The sequence below is a fragment of the Rhinoraja longicauda genome, chromosome 8 (assembly GCF_053455715.1).
Source record: "Rhinoraja longicauda isolate Sanriku21f chromosome 8, sRhiLon1.1, whole genome shotgun sequence".
Classification (NCBI taxonomy): domain Eukaryota; kingdom Metazoa; phylum Chordata; class Chondrichthyes; order Rajiformes; family Arhynchobatidae; genus Rhinoraja; species Rhinoraja longicauda.
The window spans coordinates 1,798,011-1,815,809 of NC_135960.1; the positions used below are offsets into that span (position 1 = coordinate 1,798,011).

At 55.8% G+C, this 17,799-nt stretch overlaps 1 protein-coding gene across 1 annotated transcript; it reads right to left on the bottom strand.

Moving 5' to 3' along the window:
• Positions 1 to 4,743: 4,743 nt before the first annotated feature.
• LOC144596133 (carboxy-terminal domain RNA polymerase II polypeptide A small phosphatase 1-like) lies at positions 4,744 to 16,637 on the bottom strand. The gene is made up of 7 exons (XM_078404310.1): positions 16,619 to 16,637; positions 15,767 to 15,921; positions 12,727 to 12,828; positions 11,399 to 11,455; positions 8,884 to 8,976; positions 7,084 to 7,269; positions 4,744 to 5,102 (listed from the first exon to the last, which is right to left on the bottom strand). The coding sequence occupies exons 1-7, from the start codon at positions 16,635 to 16,637 to the stop codon at positions 4,806 to 4,808; spliced, it is 909 nt and encodes a 302-aa protein (XP_078260436.1). The 3' UTR covers positions 4,744 to 4,805.
• Between the last annotated feature and the right edge of the window lie 1,162 nt (positions 16,638 to 17,799).

A 17,799-nucleotide genomic window follows, 5' to 3' on the forward strand; every position in this document is an offset into this window, starting at 1 on the left:
ATTTGGGGAGTGAGATAGTTGGCGACCCCTAATACTAAACCAAACAGAATTATAAACGCTTCCTTTGAACGGCAAGATTATATAAACATCTAAAATTAGAACATGGACCTTTGCCATCTAATTGTCCTGATAAGCACAGGCCTGATTCCAATCGAGCTGAACTCGCAGTTCTACTTGGAATAGGATAGCGTAAAAGTTCATAAGATCATAAGTGATCGGAACAGAATTAGGCCATTCAGCCCATCGCGTTCACTCTACCATTCAATCGCGGCCGATCCTAACCCCATTCTCCGGCCTTCTCCCCCATAACCCCTGACACCCGCACTGATCAACAATCTATCTTGATTCACATGAATGGTGAAGATTCAGTCAGAAGAGGGGTCTCGACCCGAACGTCACCCATTCCCTCTCTCCTGAGATGCTGCCTGCCTGACCCGCTGAGTTACTCCAGCATTTTGTGAATAAATACCTTCGATTTGTACCAGCCTCTGCAGTTGTTTACCTACACAAGAATCCATCTATCTCTGCCTTAAAAAATATCCACTGACATTTTAGATTTAGAGATACAGTGTGGAAACAGGCCCTTCGGCCCACGGGTCCGTGCCGCCCAGCGATCCCCGCACACTAACACTATCCTACACCCACTAGGGACAATTTTTACATTTGCCCAGCCAATTAACCTACAAACCCGCACGTCTTTGGAGTGTGGGAGGAAACCGAAGATCTCGGTAGAAAACCCCACGCAGGTCACGGGGAGAACGTACAAACTCCGTACAGACGGTGCCCGTAGTCAGGATGGAACCCGGGTCTCCGGCGCTGCATTCGCTGTAAGGCGGCAACTCTACCGCTGCGCCACCGTGCCCGACTTGTGGCCTCCACAGTCGTCTGTGGCAACGAATCCCACAGATTCACCACCCTCTGACTAAAGAAATTCATCTCCTCATCTCCTTTCCTAAAGGAACGTCCTTTAATTCTGAGGCTGTGCCCTCTGGTCCTAGACTCTCCCACTGGTGGAAACATCCTCTCCACATCCACTCTATTCAGGCCGATGTTGTGTGTGGCATTAACCTTCTGATCAGTAGGCAAAACCAATTTCACCGCAGCTTAGCCCCATGATGATTAAAGAACCGTGGCCCTGCCTTCGACACTCTTGGTAATCAAGATAAGTGAATCTGTGGGATTCTTTGCCACAGACGGCTGTGGAGGCCACAAGTCAGCGGATATTTTTAAGGGCAGAGATAGATAGATTTTTGATCAGTGCGGGTGTCAGGGGTTATGGGGAGAAGGCAGGAGAATGGGGTTAGGAGGGAGAGATAGATCAGCCATGATTGAATGGTGGAGTACCAGACACATTAGAGGCAGGAAACATGTTCCCAAATGTTGGGGGAGTCCAGAACCAGGGGGCCACGGTTTAATAATAAGGTGTAGGCCATTTAGAACGGAGATGAGGAAAACTTTTTCAGTCAGAGAGTTGTGAATCTGTGGAATTCTCTGCCTCAGAAGGCAGTGGAGGCCAATTCTCTGAATCGCATTCAAGAGAGAGCTAGATAGAGCTCTTAAGGATAGTGGAGTCAGGGGGTTATGGGGAGAAGGCAGGAACGGGGTACTGATTGAGAATGATCAGCCATGATCACATTGAATGGCGGTTGCGTACAGGCTCGAAGGGCCGAATGGCCTACTCCTAAGACCTATTGTCTATTGTATTGTAAGTCAGGCAACAGGTAGCACACAGCCGACACTTGGAGATGAGTTTTAAAGAAAGCCCTTTATTGAAGAGGAGAGGAATATGTGATTTGATCCAAAGAGACATCCTGCCCACAGCACCTGAAACACTGGGATAGGATCAGATCCAGGAATGTCGGTCAGACCACACACTGACGCAATATAAAAATAGGAGGAAAAAATATTATTCTAGGTCCCATCTGCCATTGTACTCAAAAGTTTTAATTACATTTTATTTATATATATATATTTATAATGCTCTCTATATATAAATATAGAGAAGGCACTTGATAAGATTCAAGGCAACGTTCGTTAGTTTCCAGAGATGTGGATCGTGACGCATGTCAACAATGGAGGTCCACCAAGGATTCGGGCAACTCTACCAACCCTTGGAGCACAACGACTCGCTCCGGGAAGGACACCGCGGGGGGGGGGGGGGAAATGTCCCAGCGAAGGATTCCCAGTCGGAATACCAGGTTCAACTGGGAGATGGGTGAATGACCAGCCTGTTCGGGTCCTCCTTGACACAAGTCAACAATGGAGGTCCACCAAGGATCCGGGCAACTCTACCAAACCTTGGGAGATCCCTTACGCTGGAACCCAACGACTCGCCCCCGGGAAGACACCACGAGCCTCAAATTCCCAGCAAAGAATTCCCAGTCGCAATAGCCAGGTTCAACTGGAGAGATGGAGGAATGACCTCCAAGGCATAGCAGGGTATCCTGGTGGAGGTTGGGAGACGGTGTGGAGGGGGGGGGGGAGTGGGGACAGCACTCAATGTGGGTGGGTGGGGAATCTCCCTGTTATATCCGAAAGGCCAAAGCAAGGTGCCTGATGGTCTCCCAACAAAGATACCAGAGCTGAGCAAGGAAGACCGCTCTGTCAAAACCACCAACACTGAAGCGTAACGCAAAATGTTGGAGTGTCTCAGCAGGTCAGGCAGCATCTCTGGAGAGAAGGAATGGTCGTCGTTTCGGGTCACCCCATTCCTTCTCTCCAGAGATGCTGCCTGACCCGCTGAGTTACTCCAGCATTTTGTGATACCTCCGATTCGTTACCATCATCTGCAGTTATTTTTCCCCTATACTGAAGTGTAGTGCGCAAAGGAGCCATTTTAGTAAGCAAAACTCCACCGTTCTCTCTGCCTCTCGCAGTGTAATCGGTGTTGGGGGGGGGAACAGTATGTGTGATGATACCATTAAAAATGCAGAATATATCTCATCTATCAACTCACAGATGTTTGTTATTTTTCTTTTAAATGTTTCTGCAAGTTTCTGCCGACTAAAATGGGCCGCCGTGATTGAACGACGTTTTTTTAGGGTCGAGTGGTCTATCTAGCTCCTCTAGTATCTTTGGTCTCTAATCCCACCCTGGGGGAGGGAGAGGGGGGGTTTGGTCAAGCCAGGACTCGCGAGAAACGCTCTTGGAGGTGATGGTGCATCGTGACGCATGTCAACAATGGAGGTCCACCAAGAAATCGGGAACTCAACCAACCCTTGGGAGACCAACGACTCGCTCCGGGAAAACACCGCAAGCCTGAAATTCCCAGCAAAGGATTCCCAGTCGGAAAAGACAGGTTCAACTGGGATGGAGGAATGACCAGCCTGTTCAGTCCTCCTTGACACAAGTCAACAATGGCCCAGACAATTAACCTACAAACCCGCACGTCTTTGGAATGCGGGAGGAAACCGAAGATCTCGGAGAAAACCCACGCGGGTCACGGGGAGAACGTACAAACTCCGTACAGACGGCGCCCGTAGTCGGATGGAACCCGGGTCTCCGGCGCTGCCTTCGCTGTAAGGCGGCAACTCTACTGCTGCGCCACCATACCGATGCTCAGGAGCCTCCCCCCCCCCAACAACTCAAAGCCAGGAGAGAGCTCCTCAAAATGCCCAACCAAAATCAAAAAACCACGATCAACATTGGTCGTATAAGTACGATCGATAACTTATGCTCTGTGTCTTTTTTGGGTCAGGCAGCATCTCTGGAGAACATGAATGGGTGACGTTTCACAGAGTGCCGGAGTAACTCAGCGGGTCAGACAGCATCTGTGGAGAACATGGATAGGTGGCGTTTCACAGAGTGCCGGAGTAACTCAGCGGGTCAGGCAGCATCTGTGGAGAACATGGATAGGTGGCGGTTTTGGGTCACAATGCATCTTCAGACCTATGTTCACCCTTGTTTAGACTCAATTCTTGACACAAAACGTCACCTATCCATGTTCTCCACAGATGCTGCCTGACCCACTGTGTTACTCCAGCACTCTATGAAACGTCACCTATCCATGTTCTCCACAGATTGCTGCCTGACCCGCTGAGTTACTCCAGCACTCTGTGAAACGTCACCTATCCATGTTCTCCACAGAAGCTGCCTGACCCGCTGAGTTGGCTCCTGGAAGTCAAATCCCACCCGCCTTCTCCACGGTGGGAACCGTTGTTTGTCCGACCTCCACTGCATCCGGCGCCTGCCTCCAGTGGACAGTTCGCCGCGTCCGCTCTCCAACGCGCAAGGTCCACGCAACGCGGGTGGGAGGTCCTCTTCGGAAGTGCCGGCGAGATCCAGAGAAGGGTCAGAGGTTGTGGAGACGGCCGCCGATGTCCCCTGTCTGCGTGCGCGTGCGTGTGTTTGGTGGGGGGCATGTAATCGGCTAATCACCCACTTCACCGCGGCCACACAGGGCAACGGGTAGACCCGATCCAGCGGCCAACAACTCAACCCCGAGACGGCGTTGCAAGCCTGGCACCCAAAATGGTCTCAGAAGCCCCTCTCTCCCTCCACCACCCAAGCCCCCAACCCCAATCCCAAGGTTAGGTAGACAGACAGATAGATAGATCTGGTCCATGTGTACAAAACTCCACTGGGAGTTGATCATGATTACGTGCCCAACCAACCATCCATTGTCCATGAGAAGGGTTAGATGTCGCCAGACTTCCGTGAGACGGGGGGGGGCAGACAATCTCCTCTGGAGACCCCCCCCCCCCCCCCACCCACCCACCCCTCCCCCCCACCCCACCACAAGGTTAGGTAGATAGAAAGATAGATCATGTCCATGTGGACAAGAGTCCACTGGGAGTTGGTCGTGATTAAATGTGCGACCAGCCATTGTCCACGAGAGGTGTTCTCTCCATCGTCAGACGCCCGTGAGACGGGGGGGGAAGGGGAGGGGACAGACCTCCTCGTGGAGGGTGGGGGGAGGGGGCAGACAAACCCCCACCCCTCCCTCCCTCCGTCTGCTCGCCGCCCGGACCAGGTACTAGCTGGACTTGTGTTCCCTCAACGCCGTGTAAACCTTCGTCCGCCTTCGACAGCCTCTCGAAGAACGGGAGCAGGTCCAGAAGCTCAGTGTCGGACACGTCGTCGAACCACGAGGCCACAGGGACCTGCGGGAGAGGGGGGAAGGGGGCTTGGTTAAAAGCAGAGGAGCCTGGGGTGGAAATGGCCACGGCACGTTTGGATTTCATAACGAGAGGAGTTGAGTATAGGAGCAAAGAGGTTCTTCTGCAGTTGTACAGGGCCCTAGTGAGACCGCCCCTGGAGTACTGTGTGCAGTTTTGTCTCCTCATTTGAGGAAGGACGTCCTTGCTATTGAGGCAGTGCAGCGTAGGTTCACCAGGTTAATCCCCGGGATGGCGGGACTGTCGTACGAGGAAAGATTGGACAGACTGGGTTTGTATTCACTAGGAGTTAATGAGAGGGGGATCTTATAGAGACGTATAAAATTATAAAAGGGACTGGACAAGCCAGATGCAGGAAAAAATGTTCCCAATGTTGGGGGAGTCCAGAACCAGGGGCCACACAGTTTAAGAATAAAGGGGAGGTCATTTAAAACTGAGGTGAGAAGGAACTTCTTCACCCAGAGAGTTGTGAATTTGTAGAATTCTCTGCCACAGAGGGCAGTGGAGGCCGATTCACTGGATGGATTTAAAAGAGAGTTAGATAGAGCTCTAGGGGCTAGTGGAATCAGGGGATATGGGGAGAAGGCAGGCATGGGTTACTGATTGTGGATGATCAGCCATGATCACAATGAATGGCGGTGCTGCCTCGATGGGCCGAATGGCCTCCTCCTGCACCTATTTTTTATGTTTCTGTGAAACTGGAGTTCGCGGAGATAACCACGCGGGTCACGGGGAGAACGTGCGAACTCCGTACAGACAGCGCCCGTAAGTGGGATTGAACCCGAGTCTCTGGTGCTGTAATGCGGGGGGGGGGGGGGAAGGGGAGGCAGGAGAGGGTACCGAGGGGGTGGGGGGGGGAGGGAAGGCAGGAGAGGGTACCGAGGGGGTGGGGGGGGGGAGGGAAGGCAGGAGAGGGTACCGAGGGGGTGGGGGGGGGGGGGGAAGGCAGGAGAGGGGTACCGAGGGGGTGGGGGGGGGAGGGGGGGAAGGCAGGAGAGGGTACCGAGGGGGTGGGGGGGGAGGGGGGGAAGGCAGGAGAGGGTACCGAGGGGGTGGGGGGGGAGGGGGGGAAGGCAGGAGAGGGTACCGAGGGGGGTTGGGGGTGGGGGGGGGGGGGAGAAAGAAGACAGACGGCGATACATACTGCGTTTCGGGGGGAGTCGGGGAGTCGTGTACCGCCGGGGGGAGAGGGGATAGAGGGGGGGGGGGGGGTGGATGTTGTTGTTGGGGTGGAAGTTGTAGCTGGTGGGCAAGGTGTTCACGATGACCAGCTACGTACACCATTGTAGGGGGGAGGGGGGAAGGGAGAGGGGGGAGTTGAGGAGGAGGGGGGGCGGGGAGGGGGTTGCTAAGTTACCGCATTGTTGGGCAGAGGGGGGGGGTGAAGGAGGGTTGCTACGTACCCCATTATTTGGGAGAGGGGGAGATGGGGTTGCTACGTACCCCGTTGTTGGGGACGGGGGAAGAGTGGGGGAAGGGGAGGCTTGCTATGTCCCCCGACGTTGGGGATGGGGGAGAGAGGGGGGTTGCTACGCACTGCGTTGTTGGGGAGGGGGGGTGAGAGGGGTAGGGGGGTGGGGGAGATGGGGGGGGGGGGTGTGGGCGTTGCTACGCACCGCGTTGTTGGGGACGGGGGAAGAGTGGGGGAAGGGGAGGCTTGCTATGTCCCCCGACGTTGGGGATGGGGGAGAGAGGGGGTTGCTAAGCACTGCGTTGTTGGGGAGGGGGGGGGTGAGAGGGGTAGGGGGGTGGGGGAGATGGGGGGGGGGTGTGGGCGTTGCTACGCACCGCGTTGTTGGGGTGGAAGACGTAGCTGGCGGGCGAGTTGTCCACTATCACTAGCTATGTACCCCATTGTTGGGGAGAGGGGAGGGAGCGGGGTTGAGGGGGGAGAGGGAGGGGGTGGGGGAGATGGGGGGAGGGGGTGAGTGGGGGGGAGGGGGTGAGAGGGGGCGTTGCTACGCACCGCGTTGTTGGGGTGGAAGACGTAGCTGGCGGGGGAGTTGTCCACGATGACCAGCTGGTTCATGGCACGGCCCAGACGACTCAGGTCCTTCACGTAGTTGCCGCGGTGGAAGACGCACGACTCCCGGAACAGCCGGCTCCGGAACGACCCCCACTTGTCCAGGAGGTCAGCCACGGGGTCAGCATACTGCTCGGGGTCAGGGGGCGGAGGTGAGGGAAAGACAGACAGTTAGAGCCGTCAGCGTGGGAAGGTCGCGGCCAACTTCACTCGGACAAACGTTCAATAGGCCACTCGGCCCATCGAGTCTACCCCGCCATTCAACCATGGCTGATCTATCTCTCCCTCCTAACCCCATTCTCCCGCCTTCTCCCCGTAACCCCTGACACCCGCACTGATCAACAATCTATCTATCTCCGCCTTGAAAAACACCCACTGACTTGTGGCCTCCACAGCCGTCTGTGGCAACGAATCCCACAGATTCACCACCCTCTGACTGAAGAAATTCCTCCTCATCTCCTTCCTAAAGGAACGTCCTTTAATTCTGAGGCTGTGCCCTCTGGTCCTAGACTCTCCCACTGGTGGAAACATCCTCTCCACATCCACTCTATCCAGGCCACTCACTGCTCTGTACGTTTCAATGAGGTGGGGGGTGGGGAGATGGGAGGGAGGAGGGTTGGAGAGGGGAGGGGTGGAGAGGGGAGGGGTGGAGAGGGGAGGGGTGGAGAGGGGAGGGGTGGAGAGGGGAGGGGAGGAGAGGGGAGAGGGGAGGAGAGGGGAGGAGAGGGGAGGAGAGGGGAGGGGTGGAGAGGGGAGGGGTGGAGAGGGGAGGGGGGAGAGGGGAGGGGGGAGAGGGGAGGGGGGAGAAGGGAGGGGGGGAGAAGGGAGGGGGGAGAGGGGAGGGGGAGAGGGGGAGGGGGAGAGGGGAGGGGGGAGAGGGGAGGGGGGAGAGGGGAGAAGGGAGGGGGAGAAGGGAGAAGGGAGGGGGGTTTGGAGAGGGGGGGGTTGAGGAGGGGGAGATGGGAGAGGATGGAGGGGAGGGGGATGGTGGGGAGGGGGATGGAGGGGGGTGGGGATGGAGGGGAGGGGGATGGAGGGGAGGGGGATGGAGGGGAGGGGGATGGAGGGGAGGGGGATGGAGGGGAGGGGGATGGAGGGGAGGGGGATGGAGGGGAGGGGGTGGAGGGGAGGGGGGATGGAGGGGGGGATGGAGGGGAGGAGGTGGAGGGGAGGGGGATGGAGGGGAGGGGCATGGGGAGGGAGGGAGGGGAGGGGGATGGAGGGGAGGGGGTGGAGGGGAAGGAGGGGTGGAGGGGAAGGAGGGGTGGAGGGGAGGGAGGGGTGGAGGGGAGGGGGATGGAGGGGAAGGGGGGGAAGGGGATGGAGGGAGGGGGAGGGAGGGGGGTGGAGGGGAGGGGGATGGAGGGGGGCTGAGGAAGGGGGATGGAGGGGAGGGGGGTGGAGGGGAGGGGAATGGAGGGGAGGGGAATGGAGGTGGAGGGGAGGGGGGTGGAGGGTGGAGGGGGGAGGGGGGTGGAGGGGAGGGGGATGGAGGGGAGGGGGATGGAGGGGAGGGGGATGGAGGGGAGGGGGGATGGAGGGGAGGGGGATGGAGGGGAGGGGGATGGAGGGGAGGGGGGTGGAGGGGAGGGGGGTGGAGGGGAGGGGGATGGAGGGGAGGGGGGGAGGGGAGGGGGTGGAGGTGGAGGGGAAGGGGGTGGAGGGGAGGGGGGTGGAGGGGGATGGAGGGGAGGGGGAGGGAGGTGGAGGGGGGGGGGGGAGTTGAGGAGGGGGGATACTGACCTTGGACAGACTAGCCGTGAACAGAACGCACTCAAACAGCTCCCCCATCCTCCTCAGAAACTCGTCCACGTGCGGCCTCTTCAGAACATAGACCTACGACACAGGACGCAAAGAGTGAGGGGGGGTATTGGAGGGGGGGGGCAGAGAAAGTGGGGAGGGGGGCGGAGAGACAGAGAGAAAAAGGGGGGGAGAGGGGAAGATCAGAGAGAGAGGGGGTAAATGCATTTCACAGAACAGCCATTCATCTCATCAAGTCCATGCTAGCTCTGTACCAACCCATCCCCCACAGTCCGTCCCACTCCCCCCCCCCCCACCCTCTCCTCAACACCTTTGCAAACGCTCCCATTTCACACATTATAGGAGCATTCGGCCCATCGAGTCTACCCCGCCATTCAATCATGGCTGATCTATCTCTCCCTCCTAACCCCATTCTCCTGCCTTCTCCCCATAACCCCTGACACCCGCATGATCAATAATCTATGTATCTCTGACTAAAGAAATTCAACAGACAATAGGTGCAGGAGGAGGCCATTCGGCCCCTCGAGCCAGCACTGCCATTCAATGTGATCATGGCTGATCATTCTCAATCAGTACCCCGTTCCTGCCTTCTCCCCATACCCCCTGACTCAGCTATCCTTAAGAGCTCTATCTAGCTCTCTCTTGAATGCATTCAGAGAATTGGCCTCCACTGCCTTCTGAGGCAGAGAATTCCACAGATTCACAACTCTCTGATTGAAAAAGATTTTCCTCATCTCCTTCCTAAAGGAACGTCCTTCAATTCTGAGGCCGTGCCCTCTGGTCCTAGACTCTCCCACTGGGTTTGTAGGTTAATTGGCATCGGTATAATTGTAAGTAGTCCCTCGTGTGCGTAGGATAGCGCCCGTGGTGCGCGGCGATCTCTGGTCGGCGTGGGCTCGGTGGGCCAAAGTATCGTGGTGTCTCTAAACTAAACTGAACTCTATCAGCAAACTGGACCACAATTCAGGCTGGAGTAGAGAGAGATGAGAGTGACACAGTGTGGAAACAGGCCCTTCGGCCCAACTCGCCCACACCGGCCAACAGTGTCCCAGCTACACTAGTCCCACCTGCCTGCGTTTGGTCCATATCCCTCCAAACCTGTCCTATCCATGTACCTGTCCAACTGTTTCTTAAACGTCGGAATAGTCCCAGCCTCAACTACCTCCTCTGGCAGCTCTTCCATACACCCACCACCCTCTGTGTGAAAAGGTTAACCCTCGGATTCCTATTAAATTCCTTGAACCTGTGTCCTCTGGTCCTCGATTCCCCTACTCTGGGCAAGAGACTCTGTGCATCTACCCGATCTATTCCTCTCATGATTTTGTACACCTCTATAAGATCTCCCCTCATCCTCCTGCGCTCCATGGAATAGAGACCCAGCCTGCTCAACCTCTCCCTGTAGCTCACACCCTCTAGTCCTGGCAACATCCTCGTAAATCGTCTCTGAACCCTTTCAAGCGTGACAATATTTTTGCTGTAACACGGTGCCCAGAACTGAACGCGATATTCGAGATGCGGTCTGGCGGGCGTGGGCTGAACTCGATGGATGGGGCTGGTTCCTGAACCAAGTAGTCAAGGACAGGCCTGGGTTAGACTTGCAGCCTATCCTGGATTACTTGAAGCAGGCCACAGCCTTGCATGGCCCAGCTGAGATATCTCCCCGCTCCATCATCAGGCCCCTCTCACGAGCGATGGGCCGAAGGGCCTGTTCACGCACTGTATCTCTAAACTAACCCCCACCTCACCCATGACATGTTTTGTTCCCCACCCACACGATGTCACATGATCTCCCCACCCCCCCACCCCACCTCTGGCCACATGACGTTCCCCACCCCTCCAGTAGTAGGCACCAACTATCTCACGCCCAAATACGGGACAAGGTGACGTCACCCGCCCCACGCCCCACGTGACCTCAACCAGCCAGCGGCCACGTGCTCCCGCTCCACCAATGGCGACCGCCCCAGGTCCGGGAGGCGGGTTGCTATGCAACCTCAGTTAGGCAGCGCCCGGGCCTCCGGGCCTCCAGTATCCGGGCCTACACTGTCCGGGTCCACAGCGTCCGGGTCCACAGCGTCCGGGTCATGTGGGGGGGTGGGGGGGGCGACAAGGGCGGTCCCGTACGGGACAAACCAATTTAGCCCAAAATACGGGACAGTTGGCAACCCTAGACATCATGTTTGCCTCCCCCCCCCTCCCACATGACATTACATTCCCCCCGACCACACGGCCTTGCGCTCCCCCACCCACGACCATGTCCCACTCCCTCTCCCCACCTCCCCCCCTCACCTGAGGCGTGGGAAGGAACTGCAGATGCTGGTATACACCGAAGAGAGACACAAAGTGCTGGAGTAACTCAGCGGGTCAGGCAGCATCACAGGAGAGAAGGTTTTGGGTCGAGACCCTTCTTCAGTCCCGAGAGGTCACCCGTTCCTTCTCTCCACAGATGCTGCCTGACCCGTTGAGTTACTCCAGCACTCTGCGTCTACCTTCCCCTCACCTGGTGCGTGGCCCCATCGATCTCCACCGGGACGATGAAGTCCGCGTTATTCACCGGCTGCAAGGACGAGAAACCGGTCAGGTGGTGGCAACAAGACCCCTCCCCCTACCCCCCGCCATTCGGCCCATCGAGTCTACCCCGCCATTCAATCACGGCTGATCTATCTCTCCCTCCTAACCCCATTCTCCTGCCTTCTCCCCATAACCCCTGACACCCGCACTGATCAAGAATCTATCTATTTCTGCCTTAGAAATACCCACTGACTTGCAGCCGGAGTTTGTACGTTCTCCCCGTGACCTGCGTGGGTTTTCTCCGAGACCTTCGGATTCCTCCCACACTCCAAAGACGTACAGGTTTGTAGGTTAATTGGCTTGGCGTAAATGTAAACATTGTCCCTAGTGTGTGTGTAGGATAGTGTTAGATGTGTGTAGTAGTTTATTTTAGCTGTGTATATGTGGGGGGGGGGGGGTTGGAGGGTGGAGGGTGGGGTGGGGGGTGTGTAGTGGGGTGGAGAGTGGGGGGGGGGGGGGTTTGGGGGAAACCTTTCTTTTTTTGTCTATGTGTTAGATGTGTGTAATAGTTTATTTTAGCTGTGTATATGTGGGGGGGGGTGGGGGGGTGGAGGGGATGGGGTGGAGGGTGGGGGGGGGGATGGTGTGGGGGGTGGGGGGGGGAACCTTTCTTTTTTTAAAAATCCCTTCCTCGAGGCGTGGGACCTTCCATCTCCTCGGCAGAAGTCGAAATATCTGTCCTTGGGAGAAGCGTGGGGGAAGAGAGAAGAAACGTTCTTGCCTTCCATCACAGTGAAGGGGTGTCATAGAAACATAGAAAATAGGTGCAGGAGTAGGCCATTCGGCCCTTCGAGCCTGTACGCACCGCCATTCAATATGTTCATGGCTGATCATCCAGCTCAGTATCCTTCTCTCCATACCCCCTGATCCCTTTAGCCACAAGGGCCACATCTAACTCCCTCTTAAATATAGCCAATGAACTGGCCTCAACTACCTTCTGTGGCAGAGAATTCCACAGATTCACCACTCTCTGTGTGAAAAAAAAAGTTCTCATCTCGGTCCTAAAAGACTTCCCCCTTATCCTTAAACTGTGACCCCTTGTTCTGGACTTCCCCAACATCGGGAACAATCTTCCCGCATCTAACCTGTCTGGAGGAGTCACTGCGATGGTTGTTTGTGTTCAAATTGTGTGTGTCTTGTGTCTTGTACTCTGTACTGTGGTGGCTGCTTGTCAAATGATTTCCGTTCAATTCACTTTGAATGACAGTAAAGGTCATTCAGATTCAGATAAACACGAGGTGTCAAAATGTCACCCACCTTGAACGAGCTGTGGACCAAGGTTTCATCCAGGTCGATCACCAGGCACTTCTTCCCACTGTCCTGGGCTTTGACCTCCGGGAGAAGGTGTCTCCCAGCACCCTGGACATTAGAGAGGCGCACATTAGAGAGAGAGGGAGAGGGGGGAGAGAGAGGGAGAGGGGGGAGAGAGAGGGAGAGGGGGGAGAGAGAGGGAGAGGGGGGAGAGAGAGAGAGGGGGGAGAGAGAGAAGATGCAGAGGAGAAGATGCACGCCGTGGAGGTGATCACAACAGCTAGGAGTCCCTTATAGGGGCGGCACGCTGGTGCAGCGGGTAGAGCTGCTGCCTCACAGCGCCAGAGATCCCCCGGTTCAATCTCGACCACGGGCGCTGTCTGTACGGAGTTTGTACGTTCTCCCCATGACCTGAGTGGGTTTTCTCCGGGCGCTCCGGTTTCCTCCCACACTCCAAAGAAGTGCAGGTTTGTAGGTTAATTGGCTCAGTGTAAATGTAAAAATTGTCCCTAGTGGGTGTGGGAGATAGTGTTAGTGTGCGGGGATCGCTGGGCGGCGTGTGTGTGTGTGTGTGTGTGTTAGTGTGCGGGGATCGCTGGTCGGTGTGTGTGTGTGTTAGTGTGCGGGGATCGCTGGTCGGTGTGTGTGTGTGTGTTACTGTGCGAGGATCGCTGGTCGGTTTGTGTGTGTGTGTGTGTGTGTGTGTGTGTGTGTGTGTGTTTGTAGGATAGTGGTTGGTGTGTGTGTGTGTGTGTTAGTGTGCGGGGATCACTGGTTGGTGTGTGTGTGTGCGTGTGTGTGTTAGTGTGCGGAGATCGCCGGTCGGTGTGTGTGTGTGCTGGTCGGTGTGTGTGTGTGTGCGCGTGTGTGTGTGTGTGTGTGAGTGTGTGGGGATCGCTGGTTGGTGTGTGTGTGTGTGCGTGTGTGTGTGTGTGTGTGTGTGCTCGCGTGTGTGTGTGTGCGCGCGCGCGCGCGCGTTTTCTTTTTTGTGTGTGCGTGTGTGTGTTTTCTGTGTGTGTGTGCGTGTGTGTGTGCGTGTGCATGTAGGGATCGCTGGTCAGTGTGTGTGCGTGTGTGTGCGTTTAAAAAAAATAATTTAAGTATTAATTTTTTCGCAGTCAAGAAAGCGTCTCTGACTTAGTGTAAAGTTTGTAATGTGTTCTGATAATCCTAAAATTATTAATTTTGGATCTAAATCCAGTTGGGTATCGATAACTTTGGAAATGATTTTTAAAATATCGATCCAAAATGTTTGCATATTTGTACAAGTCACAAAAGTGTGAGTTAAATTGGCTTCTTGAAATTGACATTTATCACAAATAGGGGAGATACTTGGGAAGATCCTGTTTAATTTTGTCTTCGAATAATGTAGTCTGTAGTCTGTGTAATATTTTAAATTGTATTAATGAGTGTCTAGTGTTTAACGAGCATTGATGTATGTGTTGTAAACTTTCGTCCCATGTGTTGTAAACTTTCGTGTGTGCGTGTTTTCTGTGTGTGTGTGCGCGTTAGTGTGCGGGGATCGCTGGTCGGTGTGTGTGTGGATCGCTGGTCGTTGTGTGTGCGTGTGTGTTAGTGTGCGGGGATCGCTGGTCGGTGTGTGTGTGTTTTCTCTGTGTGTGTGTAGATCGCTGGTGCGTGTTTTCTGTGTGTGTGTGTTAGTGCTAGTGTGTGGGGATCGCTGGTCTGTGTGTGTGTGTGTGTGCGCGCGTGTTTTCTGTGTGCGTGTGTGTGTGTGTGTGGGGATCGCTGGTCTGTGTGTGTGTGTGTGTGCGCGCGTGTTTTCTGTGTGCGTGTGTCAGTGTGCAGGGATCACTGGTTGGTGTGTGTGTGTGGGCGTGTGTGTGTGTGTGGGGATCGCTGGTCGGTGTGTGTGTTTGTGTGTGTGCGTGTTTTCTCTGTGTGTGTGTGTGTGTGTGTGTGTGGGGATCGCTGGTACCGACCACTGTGTGTGTGTATGTGCGCGTGTTTTCTGTGTGTGTGTGTGTGTGTGTGTGTGTGTATGTGCGCGTGTTTTCTGTGTGTGTGTGTGTGTGTGTGTGTGTGTGTGTATGTGCGCGTGTTTTCTGTGTGTGTGTGTGTGTGTGTGTATGTGCGCGTGTTTTCTGTGTGTGTGTGTGTGTGTGTGTGTGTGTGTGTGTGTGTGTGTGTGTGTGTGTGTGTTGTGTGTGTGCGTGTTTTCTGTGTGTGTGTGTGTGTGTGTGTGTGTGTGCGCGTGTGCGTGTGTGTGTGTGTGTGTGTGTGTGTGCGTGTGCGTGCGTGTGTGTGTGTGCGTGTGTTAGTGTGTGGGGATCTCTGGTCAGTGCGGGCTCGGTGGGCTGAAGGTCCTGTCTCCGCGCTGTATCTCTAAACTACAGGCTGTGTAGGGTGTAGCGCTCCGGCGTGGTTTTCCGGTCCAGGCCGCCCCCTGAGGCCCCGTCTCGCTCCGGCATTCCTGGAATTCTATCGGCATTGCGATGTTGTTTGTTTTGCAACAGGAAGCCGAGGGGGGGGGGGGGGTGGGTGGGCTCAGCGCTGCCACCCCATGGCAACGTGCTGGCAGTGCAGGGCAACAACACACAGAGTGGGAGAGAAACATTAGACAATAGGTGCAGGAGGAGGCCACTCGGCCCTTCGAGCTTGTACGCACCGCCATTCACTGTGATCATGGCTTATCATCCACAATCAGTAACCCGTGCCTGCCTTCTCCCCATATCCCTTGATTCCACTAGCCCCTAGAGCTCTATCCAACTCTCTTAAATCCATCCAGTGAATTGGCCTCCACTGCCCTCTGTGGCAGAGAGTTTCACAGATTCACAACTCTCTGGGTGAAAAAGTTTCTTCTCACCTCAGTTTTAAATGGCCCCCCCTTTATTCTTAGACTGTGGCCCCTCGTTCTGGACTCCCCCAACATTGAGAACATTTTTTCTGGGGGGAGGTGGGAGGGGAGGGGGAGAGAAAGGGGGGGGAGAAGGGGAGGGGAGTGAGGTGGGAGGGGGAGAGAAGGGGGGAAAGGGGGGGGAGAAGGGGGAGGTGGGAGAGGGGGGGTGTGTGTCGCTCGGCCTACCTTGGTGAGGCTGGTCTTGCCGCTGGGCAGTAGTGGGCTGGTGTTGCCGTAGGCCGGGCCGGCGTCGTCATGGTGACCGGGCGCGGGGAGGCAGCAGAAGATGGCGCGCAGGAACCGGCGATGACGCGGCTTCACGTCCGAGACGGGCAACGGGTCTGAAACACGGGACACGGTACCGTCACGCCACAGACTCAGAGACAGGGACACACGCACACGCAGACACGCACTGGTACACCGGGGGGACAGGGACACACACACGCACACACAGGCAAACACACACACACACACACACACACAGACACACACACACACACACACAGACACACACAGACACACACACACACACACACACATAGACAGACGCGCACACACACACACAGACACACACACACACACACACAGACACACACACAGGCAAACACACATAGACAGACGCACACACACACACAGGCAAACGCACACACACACACACAGGCAAACACACATATACACACACACACAGGCACACACACACACACACAGGCAGACACGCCTTCTGCCCACCTTTTACAAGATGCCCCATCTCCGCCAGTCCCAGTAATAAATCCATTTGCATTGAGTCAAAACACCGACAAGCGCCCCCAACACCGACATGCCCCCAACACCGACATGTCCCCAACACCGACATGCCCCCAACACCGACATGCCTCCAACACCGACATGCCCCCAACACCGACATGCCCCCAACACCGACATGCCCCCAACACCGACATGCCCCCAACACCGACATGCCCCCAACACCGACATGCCCCCAACACCGACATGCCCCCAACACCGACAAGCCCCCAACACCGACATGCCTCCAACACCGACATGCCTCCAACACCGACATGCCCCCAACACCGACATGCCCACACCGAGCCCATTCCATTTGCCAGCATTTGACCCAGATGCCACTGTGCACGCGGGCAGGTGGGACTAGTGTAGCTGGGACATGTTGGTCGGTGTGGGCGAGTTGGGCTGAAGGGCCTGTTTCCCTCCTGTATCACGCTACGTATCAAGCGTACGATTGTCATTCGTACCAACGGTCCAATGATGGTTTACTGTCACACGTCAGAAATGTGAAGAGGGGGTTGCAAATAGGGGTTGCCAACTTCCTCACTCCCAAATAAGGGGCAAGGTGACATCACCGCCCCGCGCCCCACGTGACCTCACCCAGCCAGCGGCCACGTGCTCCCGCTCCATCAATGGCGGCCGCCCGGGCCGGGAGGCGGGTTGCTACACAACCTCCGTTAGGTGGCGCCCGGGCATCCGGGCCTGCAGTGTCCGGGCCTACACTGTCCGGGCCTACAGCATCCGGGCCTACAGCATCCGGGCCTACAGCATCCGGGCCTACAGCATCCGGGCCTACAGTGCCCCCTGGGCCTAATACGGGACAAGGGCGGTCCCGTACGGGACAAACCAATTTAGCCCAAAATATGGGACGTTCAGACTAATGGGGAACAGTTGGTGACACCACATGTGAGAAATGTAAAGAGTGAAATTATTTTCTTACAAACCCTCACACCAGCCCCGAGTATACATTATTTTGTTTTAGTTTAGGCAGATGCTGGTTTAAAAACAAAGATAGACACAAAGTGCTGGAGTAACTCAGCGGGTCAGGCAGCATCTCGGGAGAGAAGGAATGGGTGACGTTTCGGGTCAAGAGACCCTGAAGTCTGAAGAAGGGTCTCGACCCGAAACGTCACCCATTCCTTCTCTCCAGAGATGCTGCCTGACCCGCTGAGTTACTCCAGCATTTTGTGTCTATCACTAGTTTACATTTAGAGATACAGATTTAGAGATACAGCACAGAAACAGGCCCTTCGGCCCACCGGGTCCGCGCCGCCCAGCGATCCCCGCACACTAACACTATCCTACACACACTAGGGACAATTTTTACATTTACACCAAGCCAATTAACCTACAAACCGGCACGTCTTTGGAGTGTGGGAGGAAACCGAAGATCTCGGGGAAAACCCACGCAGGTCACGGGGAGAACGTACAAACTCCAT